This window comes from Vanellus vanellus (assembly GCF_965231255.1).
Source record: "Vanellus vanellus genome assembly, chromosome: 13".
Classification (NCBI taxonomy): domain Eukaryota; kingdom Metazoa; phylum Chordata; class Aves; order Charadriiformes; family Charadriidae; genus Vanellus; species Vanellus vanellus.
Window position 1 is genome coordinate 22,389,985 of NC_138918.1, and position 11,041 is coordinate 22,401,025.

General features: G+C 58.1%; 1 protein-coding gene across 1 annotated transcript; it reads right to left on the reverse strand.

Annotated features, from left to right (window-relative positions):
• Window positions 1-108: 108 nt before the first annotated feature.
• Window positions 109-5,025, reverse strand: APBB3 (amyloid beta precursor protein binding family B member 3; the record flags this gene model as incomplete). The annotated part of the gene is made up of 12 exons (XM_082489976.1): window positions 109-333; window positions 840-1,022; window positions 1,192-1,307; window positions 1,445-1,528; window positions 1,721-1,808; window positions 1,895-2,009; window positions 2,218-2,345; window positions 2,749-2,889; window positions 3,064-3,121; window positions 3,381-3,457; window positions 3,778-3,968; window positions 4,977-5,025. The coding sequence occupies 12 exons, from the start codon at window positions 5,023-5,025 to the stop codon at window positions 109-111; spliced, it is 1,455 nt and encodes a 484-aa protein (XP_082346102.1).
• Window positions 5,026-11,041: the final 6,016 nt, after the last annotated feature.

Sequence of the window (11,041 nt, forward strand, 5' to 3'; positions counted from 1 at the left end):
CCCGCCCCGCCGCGGCCGGGGGCCGGGGTCGGGGCCGGGGGCCGGGGACGGGCCTTCCAGGCCCGTCCACCGACCCCGGCCCCGACCCCGGCCCCCGGCCGCGGCCCGCTATGGCGTGTGGAGGAGGGCTCGCCTGAGGCGGAAGGTCTCCAGGAAGGAGAAGAGGCCTCGCTTGCGGGCACCGGCCCCCGCCGCCCCTCCGCCGCCCCCGCTCGCCTTGGTAGCCCCGCTGGCAGCATCCCCCGAGGCCGCCGGTCCGGCTCGATCCCGGCCTGTCGCAGCCTTGGCATTAGCCCCCGGTGCAGCGGCCACCAGGCACTTCTGGTACTGCACCTGTGGGGGTGGAAGGGACACGGTGTGGCCGCGGGGGTGGGACGTGTGAGGTGGTGGCATGGGGGGTCACACACAACGTAGCTGTGGCCGTGGTGCCGGATGCATTATGGTGTGGCTGCAGGCGTCAAGCATAAGGTGATGTTGCTGTGGGGTTGGACACTACACGCTGTGGGCCACATGCAGCGTGGTGTGGCCATGGGGTGAAGCGCTACATGGCATCACCGTGGCATCGGACCCCACATGGTGTGCCTGTGGGGGCCACACGCAAGACGGCATCACCGTGGGGTGTGACGCAACAGCGCATCACCATGGGGTGGGACACAAACCAACACGGCATGGCTGTGGGTTGGACGCAGCACCCCTCCTGCCCCTGCTGCCCTACCCAGGGCTGGGCTTCCCGCCCCGGCCCCCAGCTTCACCCTCCCCCAGCCCCAGCCCACACCTCCAGGTGTCCCCAGAATGGCTGGGATGCTGGGGGTGTTGAGGGACACCCCCCTCCTGCTCACCATGCAGGCTGCCTGCACTGCCTCCGAGATGGTGCCGGCGTCGGGCTCGCACCAGAAGGCCGTGCACTGGAAGCGTTGCCCCGTGTCCACGATGAGCGCGAAGGTGTGGGCATCCTGGCCCACCCCCAGGAAGGTCACGTACCGCACCTGGCACTCCCAGATGTGCGCTGCCTCCTCGTCCTCCTGCAGGGACCTGGTGGGCCCATCCACCCCTGGCCACACCCTGAGCAGCCCTGCCGCCCCCACCAGGTCCCCTCTGCAGGGAGACTGGGTCCCCCATGAGGGTTGCCTGTCCCACCCCACCGGCAGCAGCATGCCCGATTCAGCTGGAGCCCCCTGTCCCCTTCCCCACCTGCACGGGGTGCACCCTCATGGCCGTGTCGGACACATGGATGAGGGAGGGTGTCCATCGCTCCCGCCCAGGGCCCTTTGTCAGCTTCTCGATAGCCTCGTTCAGCACATCCATCCCTGGGGAGCGGGAGACCCCATCCCATTGGCCCCTGCCCCAGCTGCGGGCATGGTGCAGGCAGGGGACTGTCAGCTGTCCCCATGGCAGGGGGTCCTCGGGTGTCCCCCCTGCCAGTGGTGGGGCCAGCAGTGCTTACCCATGGCCCTGGGCACAGGCAGGCTGCCAATGTACAGCGCCTCGTAGGTCTGCATCGACTGCCTCACCGCTTCCAGGATATCCACTGCCAGCACAGGAGAGATGGGGGGGACACCCAGAGGGACCCCCCCCATATCTGCCCCCATGTCACCCCTGGTCCCCAAGGACCCTGGGGACACAGCCAGGCAGGCCAAAGGGCTCCGACCAGTGGGCATCCCGCTGCCCGAGGGCAGACTATGGGCAGGGAGAGCAGCCAGCAGTCCCGGGGGAATGGTACCTTGCAGTGGCAGGTCTTCGGTGGAGATGGACTTCAACATGGCAGCGTGTGGCGGCCCACTGCTCGCTATGGCTCGCTCAGCCACGATCTGCAAGAGACGGGAGTCCTGGTGCCTCCCCTCACCCCCAAGCCCCCCGGGGCATGCCTACACCCGCCTGGGCCCCTGCATCCCACCTTGGAGCACATCTCGTGCAGGGCCTTGGCAATGCCCTTGGCAGGCACATTGCAGTGAAAGACGTGACACTTGAGGACGCAGGTGTCTTTGTCACTCGCCACAAAGGCAAAGTCCCTGCAAGGCCACAAGCAAGCCAGTGAGACTCTAGCAGAGGCAGTCCCCGCCTCCATCCCCCCTCCCCGGCTGCCCCCCTCTTACCTGTCCCTGCAGCCACAGCAGCAGTCAGGTAGGGAGGAGAGGGGACAGGTTACTGCTGGGGTGCCTTCCCCCCTCAGCAGGCAGAGCTGCCCCCAGCCCCCAGCTCTGCCCTGGCCCCTGGCACCTGCCGTTGTTGCAGCCAACACCCCAGACACGGATGTTGAGGATGGGCTGATGGTGGATGAGGCTGCGGTCAAGGGGGTCCACCAGGCTCATGGTGTCCTTCTTCAGGATCATCACCAGGTCCTGGCCCTGCAGATGGTCAGTGGCTCCCTCAGCCTGGCAGACAGCCTGGGTGTCGCCAGCACCCAGCCCACGTGTAGGGACACCCCCGTCCCCCCAGCCTACTCATCCCCAAGCATGGGGACAGCCCTGCCCTCCCCACTGACCAGATTCCCCAAGTACCATTCCCATGTGTGGGGCAGCCCACCCAGGCACCCCTGCCACTGTTCCCAAAAGACAGCCCTGTCAGACAGCCCACCTGCCCCACACCTGGAACCACCATATGGATGCCCGGTATGGAGAGAGTTGACTGCCACTGGCATTGTTCCTTGTTCCCCCCCAGGCACGGTCCCCATCAGTGGGGACAAGCCAACCTCAGCAGCAGAGGCCCCGGGGTGGGACCCTGCCTGTCAGCACTGTCCCAGGCTCTCACCTCGCGCTGGTTCTCTGCAGAGCCCTGGCCCTTGCTGTTGGAGAGCTGCTGGATGCAGTTGTTGACAGCGATGCTGCTTTTGCCAGGTGCCAGGTCCTCCTCAGGGATCTCCACCCAGCCCAGCGAGCGCACAGCAAAGCACTGAGCAGAGATACATGGGGCTTCAGTACCTGGCCACAATCACCCCTGTCCCTTGCTGTGCCAGAGTGGTCATCCCTGCTCTTGCTCCCATTCCTGTCCCTGCCAGCTGCTGCCTGCCCCCTCCCGTGCCAGCCCCAGCCCACAGTGCTGCGGTGAAGCCCCCGAGTGCGGTACCTTGGAGCCGTGCTCTGCACTGTGCTGTAAGTCATCTCCATGCCAGGGCAGCGAGGTCCTGTGGAGGGACAGGGTGGTGAGGAGGCAGCTCCCACTTAGAAGCATGGAGCTGGTGCACCCAGGGAAGCACCAGGGCACCCTGGCACCAGCAGCTCCCCCCTGCCATGCCACCAGCTGGGAAGCATCCATGGAGGTGACTAGCATGGTCTTGCTGGCTCCATGGTCTGCTGTGGTGGGGGGCACCAAGGCCCAGCACGCAGCAGTGGTCAAGGGTCAATGTTGCCCTACAGGCCAGCAGAGCACATGAGCAGCCCTACCTCCGGGACAGTGAAGCCATGGGGCTGGGAATGGGCCTGTCCTTTGCCGAGTGCTTCGCCACAGTGGCCTGGCAGTCCTGGGTGAGAAGAGGAAAGTTGTGAAGGCAGCAAGGGAGGCTGTGAGGAGGCACCAGGTAGGAGCCCTCCCTTCCAGCACAGCAGCACCTCAGCTTGTGGGCATCCCATGTAGCCAGGATAAAGCCAACATAAGCCATGCTGGAGCCTTTCAAGAGGCTTAACCCTGGTCAGGAATGGGCTGAGCAAGACTTTGGGGTGATAGAGACAGGTCTGCTCCAAGGGGAGACTGGACCAACGATGCCCAGAGGGCCCTTCAGCAGGCTCCTACTAGGGGGATGGGATCCGACACCAGCCCTCCCCCCCCGCCCACATCCCCTACCATTTCCTGGAGTGTCTCCTCTCCATCAGCCTCCGGGTGCCCTCCCAGGCCAGTGGTGTGTGCAGGGTGCTGCCACTGTGTCGTGCCGGTCGGCACATGCCAGTAGTAGGTGCCCAGAGAGTCTCGGATTTTCCTCCAGCCTGGGGGGAGGTCGGGGTCTGTCTCCAGGCTCTGGTCACTCCAGAGGTTGTCTGTGCAGAGGGAGGGTGTGAGGTGGGGGGGTGGGGGGGTGGACGATGGACACACAGACAGACCCCCAGCTGCAGGGTGCCCTGTGAAGTAAGCAGCTTCAGCCAGCAGCAAAAGGGTCCTGCAGTGGCCTCTGGGTGCACGGCTGGGCACATGGCCCAGGAGAGAAGCATGGCGAGGGAAGGCTTGGCATGACACCAGAGAGGCTGCGGTGGAGGCAGACCCCAGGCAAGTGATTCACTGGCACCCGGAGAGATGGGGTGACCCTGGTAGGGGCACAGAGAGCTCAGGCAGCCTGAGCCTGCCAGGGAGGGCTCCCACGCAGGGCCTGGGGCTGCCAGCCCAGAGCTCCCACCACCTGCGCGCACTCCCCAGCCCTCTGCCAACATCCCAGGGTACTTGAGAGTGGCTTCTTCACAGCTTGGCTGGGGAAAGGGGTTGGGGACAGACCCCTGGGGTCTGGGAGGAGGAAAACAGCCTTGGAGGGTTGCAGCTAGGTGGGGCATATTAACCCCCTCCTCCCTGCACCCCCAGTCACGGGGAGGTCACGGACACAAGCCCGTGGTGCAGCACAGCAACGAGCTCCACTCTTTGGAATGCAGTCCGAAATCCGCAGGGCCCGGGCGCTGTGCGGTGCTCTCCCGCTCCGCCTCCCGCGGGACCTCCGACACACAGGGGGGGTGTGAGGGGGTGTGGGGGGTGTGTGTGTGGAGATGGGGGGGGGGGGGGGGGGGGTGTGTGGGTGCCCCACGCGACCTTGGGAGGGGCGGGGAGGAGGCGCGGGCCGGGCCGGGCGCCACCAGCGCAGGCCGCCGCGGGCCCCGTTCAGCACCGCGAACAGCGCCAGGGAGAGGCAGCCGCACCAGCCCCGGCCCCGCACCCCGGCCCCGGCCCCCCCAGCCCCGACCCCTTCAGCCCCGGCCCCGCACCCCAGCCCCGGCCCCGCACCCCGGCGCCGCACCCCGGCCCCGGCCCCTCCAGCCCCGGCTCCGCCCGCCGGCGCGGCTGACCGTCGCAGTTGACGAGGACGATGGCCAGCATGTAGTCCTTGCCCAGCATCGCCCCGGCGCCCGCCCCGGCGCGGTCCCCCCGGCTCGCCGCCTACCCAGGCCCGGACCCAGCGGCAGCTGCGGCTGGAGGGGCGGGGCGGGAGGGGCGGGGCCGGGCGGGGCTGCCCGGGAGCGGGAAGGACAGAGGCGGGGGGGGGGTGGTTGTGAGTCGGGGCCTCGTGGTGCAGGAGGGGACGTGTCCACGGTGTTCAGGAAGGGGAGGGGGTGTTTGGGTGCCCGGCGGGGTTACCGCTGTCCAGAGGGGTGGTGAGGTCCTTCGGGTGTTTTGGTGCACAAAATGGGACACTGGAGTGGGGAAGGGGCATTTTGGGGCAGGAAAGGAGATTTCTGAGTGCAGTAACAGGTCCAGGTCAGCCCCGTGTGCCCTTGGGTTCATTCCCTTTTCCTCCACACACCCTTAGGTTTCCTCCATTCCTCTCCATTTCCCCACAGATCACCCTTATTCATCTCCATCCACAATTCCATGTTCATTCTCTTCCATGCATGCTCAGGTCCTTCCATTTCTCTCTGCCTGTGGTCCAACTTCCTTCAGTAAGTACTGAAGACACCTAAATGTGCATGCTGGTCATCTTCACCTTCTCACCAGAGGCCGAGAGCTTTGCATCTCCAGTTTGAGACTTCTGTTTTCCATGCTGCCCTGAGCTGACAATTCTGGTTGATGCTCAGGACCAGGGAAAGAAGCTCTGGAGACATTTGTTGTACACCTCCGTTCCCCCATGGAGCCCCTCATGTGCTGCCAGGACAAAGACCTTCCAAGCCACAGGTGCCTGATGACATATTCCAAGATGGTTTGCTATCTGTGGCATGTCTGGACAGTCCATCATGGCCTCTTAAACTTTTCTTCTTCAGAGCCAGAAGCTAGTAGTCTTGGATGTAGCCCATGCCCTTTAGAGCCCCTCATGCCACCTCAGCTGCCCTGCTTCTTTCCATGCACAGCTGTCCACAGAGCTTGCAGTTTTTGGAAATGCAAAATAAATTTTTCATGCCTGTTCCCTTGCTTTCAGCCAGACATTGCCTCTTTGCTTGGCCTCATTCATACACTCTGTGGAGTAACATGCCCCTAATTTTGTGAGACACCCTTCTCTTCTACCCGCATTTTAACAATGCTCACATCTGCTGGTCTAAGAAAGGCACCAGCTGCACAATCCAACTTTGTAGTCATTCACAGTAATTTCTATATCTTCTGTTGGCACCTGCTTTTTTGGCTACAAGTAATTTCTGTCCAGAGCTAGTGGGATTTCTGAGACCCCATTCAAGCACAGTGTCCTTGGGACATGTTTTGCCTAACCCAACCCATCCCACCAGAGCAGGAGCAAGGGAGGCTCATGGGTCCTCATGTCTGAGGTGATGGGAGTCAGAGGGGGTTGCAGGCCTTACTTTGACCACAGCTTTGCCCAGACCAAGTGATGCTTCCTCTTTTTCCAGTGCCCGGGAGTAAGCTTGCCCCTAACAGGAACAAGCTTATGGTGACTTGTAACACTGTGGTATCCTCTGCTGCATGTGTCTCCTTGTCCTTAGTTCAACATGCATTTCACTTCCAAAAACCGAGCTTGTCTGATCAGACGGGCGGCAGAAGCCCCAACACAAACTGTTCCCACTCCTCTTCCTGCTCAGCAAAGGCCACCAAAAGGCAACTGTTTCTCCTGACAATGTCATGAAGCTTAAGGGCAATGATGGCCTATAGTGATATAAGATTTATGGTGGGATGCAGAGGGAGGAGAATTTGGGGATAGCACAAAGCAGAACCTAGGGACTGTATGAAATTTCATAAGGGATGTTTAAGGGAATAGATGTAGGAAGGGGAAAGGGAGGGATCAGGGGAGGAACAAGCATGGAAAAACAAAGAAAAGGGAGAAAAGGGTTCAGTGGCATGTAAGCAGTGGTAGGTATACTTGCCTGCCTGAGCATCTTGTGTTTCATCACTGCAGTCTGTCCTATATGCTTATTAAATCGTATTTCCTCTGGTGCAACTGTGCTCCCTGTTCCAAGCCTGTGTTTTTGACCAGCTGGTGAACCTCAGGCTGGACCAGCTGCTCCATAGGACAGGATATCTTGATGCCCAGTAAGGCAAAGCCATGCAGGGTCTGAGGGACCTGAGTGTCTGGGATCAGGCCACCAGAGACCAGTGCTCACAGTCTGTAAGTGTGCATGTACACACCCATGGGTGGTTGGCCATCTCCCAGGTGGACCAGCCAGTGCACAGGACAGGCAAGAAGACCCTGGGCAAAGTTTCCCCAGGTGTCTCTCTGCAGAACCAGAAATGGACCATGCCCTGGTTCCTACAGTTCACCAGACTCAGCTACCTCTAAGGTAAAACCCCTTCAAACCATGGCTTAAACTGATGGTCTGCTGCCGTGTGATGTGTCCTGATTTTTTGAATGCCTGTAGATAAGGCCTGCAATTGGGGTCTCCATTTTAGAAGTCTGTGGTGTGTTACTTGAAATGTCTGGGCTTGGGGTGGGCTGGAGAGTACGATGGCAAGGGTATGATCCTGTCAAATAAGAAATGCATTCCCAAACCGAAACAAAGAAGAGGCAAGTCCTTAGCATTGGAAAAGTATATTTTTGGATTTCAGGGTAGTGGAAAAGAGGGCTGCTGTCTCTGAGGAATCCAAGTGAGTCTGTGAACTGGGGCATTACGCAGCTTATGTACCTCCTTGGGAATATGGCAAATGAGGCCACATGATCAGGATAGCTTTTCCATCATCTTGGGGGGAAATAATACCCTAAGAAACTTTTTATCTTTCATCGCTGGTGATTTTAGTGTCTTGCTGATTTTTTTTTTTTTCAACTCTTCGGGTGCTTCCTTGTATCTTCAATCACAAGGCTGAGACTTGGTGAGGAGCTGTTTCCAGCTGCATGAAGACCCACATGTACAGGGTAGGGACATGGCGGTGATGGAGGGGTGTGCCTGCAGTTCTGTGCCCATGTCGCACAATGCACCCCAGTGCAAGCCTTGCAACAAGCTTCTTGCAGCCCCCACTTCTCACAGGCCACCAAGCAAAACTAGCCTGGCTTGTCAATGGGACTCACCATGCTGGCGGCAGCACTGCATCAACCCCAGCAGTGATTCTGTGCCAGGAGCTGAGACAGGGGGGGCATGGAGAGTGGATCGCTCTGACCCTGCTTCTTCTGGACATCAGCTGATAATGCCTTGGGATCTTGCAAGTGGGAATCTGAAGCAGGACTCGCTCTACTGGATTTTTGCGTGATCTCAGCTCTGCAAAGCTCAGACTCTTCACAGATCCCTTTATTGCCAGTTTCTCTCTGGAATGTTGGTTTATCTCTTCGAGCAGGCATTGGTTAGCTACACTAATACAATACACTACCCTTATACTCCTCAGGGAAACGTGTGAGACATCTAGTAATTCTACAACTCTCATAATTTTCTGGTGTTGGCCCTGAAGCTAGAGATCTGGGTTTCATAGAATCATAGAATGGTTTAGGTTGGAAGGGAACTTGAAGGTCATCTAGTTCCAAACCCCCTGCCATAGCCAGGGACACCTCCCACTAGACCAGGTTGCTCCAAGCCTCGTCCAACCTGGCCTTGAACACCTCCAGGGATGGAGCTTCTGCAACTTCTCTGGGCAACCTGGGCCAGTGCCTTACCACCCTCACAGCGAAAAAATTCTTCCTAATATTTAATCTAAATCTCCCCTCTTCCAGTTTGAAGCCATTCCCCCTCATCCTATCACTTGTAAAAAGTCCCTCTCCAGCTTTCTTGTAGCCCCTTTAGGTACTGGAAGGCCACTATAAGGTCTCCCCAGAGCCTTCTCTTCTCCAGGCTCAACAAACCCAGCTCTCTCAGCCTGTCCTCATAGGAGAGCTGCTCCAGCCCTCTGATCATCTTTGTGGCCTTCCTCTGGACTTGTTCCAACAGGTCCATGTGTTTCCTATGTTGAGGGCTCCAGAGCTGGATGCAGTACTCCAGGTGGGGTCTCCCCAGAGCAGAGTAGAGGGGCAGAATCACCTCCCTTGACCTGCTGGCCACACTTCTGAGGCAGAATGGATGTGGTTGGCTTTCTGGGCTGTGATTGCGCATTGCTGGCTCATGTTGAGCTTCTCCTCAATCAGCACCCCTAAGTCCTTCTCCTCAGGACTGCTCTTGATCCATTCTCCGCCGAGCCTGTGTTTGTGCTTGGGATTGCCCCAACTCAGATGTAGGACCTTGCATCTGGCCTTGTTGAACTTCATGAGGTTGGCATGGGCCGACCTCTCCAGTCAGTCCAGGTCCCTCTGGATGGCATCCCTCCCCTCCAGCATGTCTACCTCACCGCACAGCTTGTTATCATTGGCAGACTTGCTGAGGGTGCACTTGATCCCACTGTCCATGTCATCAACAAAGATATTGAACAGCACGGGTCCCAGTACCAACCCCTGAAGACGACCGCTTGTAACTTGTCTACACTTGGACATGGAGCCATTGACCACAACTCTTTGAGTGCGACCATTCAGCCAATTCCTTAGCCACTGAGTGGTCCATCTGTCGAATCCATGTCTCTCCAGTTTAGAGACCAGGATATCATGTGGGACAGTGTCAAAGGCTTTGCACAAGTCCAGGCAGATGACATCAGTTGCTCTTCCCTTGTCCACTACCGCTGTAACCCCCTCATAGAAGGCCACCAAATTTGTCAGGCATGACTTGCCCTTGGTGAAGCCATGTTGGCTGCTACCAATCACCTCCTCTTTTTCCATGTGCCTTAGCAGGGTTTCCAGGAGGATCTTGCCAGGCACAGAGATGAGACTGACTGGCCTGTAGTTCCTGAGTCTTCCTTTTTTCGCTTTTTGAAAATAGCGGTTATGTTTCCCCTTTTCCAGTCAGCAGGAACCTCACCAGACTGCTACAACTTCTCAAATATGATGGATAGCGGCTTAGCAACTTCGTCTCCTCAGGACCCGCGGATGTATCTCATCAGGTCCCATGGACCTGTGCACCTTCAGGTTCGTTCCTCGGGTAGTTTCGTACTTGATCCTCACCTACAATGGGGGGTTCTTCATTTTCCCAGTCCTTGCCTTTGCCTTCTGCATCATCGGTAGTGTGGCTGCAGTCTTTGCCAGTGAAGACTGGGGCAAAAAAGTCATCGAATACCTCAGCTTTGTCTCTATTCCTGGTGACCAGCTCTTCTGTTTCCTTTTGGAGAGGGCCCACATCTTCCCTAATATTTCTTTTCTCACTGACATACTTATATAAAGATTTTTTGTTTGTCTTGATGTCCCTGGCCAGATTTAATTCAATCTGGGCTTTAGCTTGCCTAACCTGATTCCTGGCTGCTCGAACAATCTCTCTGTATTCCTCCCAGGCCACCCGTCCCTGTTTCCACCCACTATAGGCCTCCTTTTTACTTTTGATCATGTCCAGGAGCTCCTTGTTCATCTATGCAGGCCTCCTGTTTTTTCTGCCTGCCTTCCTCTTTGTAGGGATGCATGGCTCCTGAGCTTGGAGGTAGTGATCCTTGAATATTAAACAACATTCTTGGGCCCTTCTTCCCTCCAGCAATTCATCCCATGGCACCGTACCAAGCAGATTCTTCAAGAGCCCAAAGTCAGATCTCCTAAAATCTAGGGTGGTCAGCTTGCTGCGCACCCTCCTTGCTGCCTCGAGGATCTCAAACTCCACATGGTCACTGCAGCCCAGGCTACCCTTAGGCTTGACACTGTCTACCAGTCCCTCCTTGTTGATAAGGACAAGATCCAGCATAGCTTCTCTCCTCGTTGGCTCCTCTACCACTTGGAGAAGGAAGTTGTCATCAATACAATCCAAGAATCTTCCTGGATTGCCTATGCCCTGCTGTGTTACCCTTCCAACGGATGTCAGGGTCATTGAAGTCACCCATGAGGACCAGTGCCTGCAAACGCGATGCCACCCCTATCTGCCTGTAGCGGGCCTCATCCATTCGGTCTTCCTGGTCAGGTCATCTGTAGCAGACTCCCACTGTAATGTCCCCTGCTACTGATTTCCCTTTAATCCTGATCCATAAGCTCTCAGTAAGCTCTTCATCCATCCCT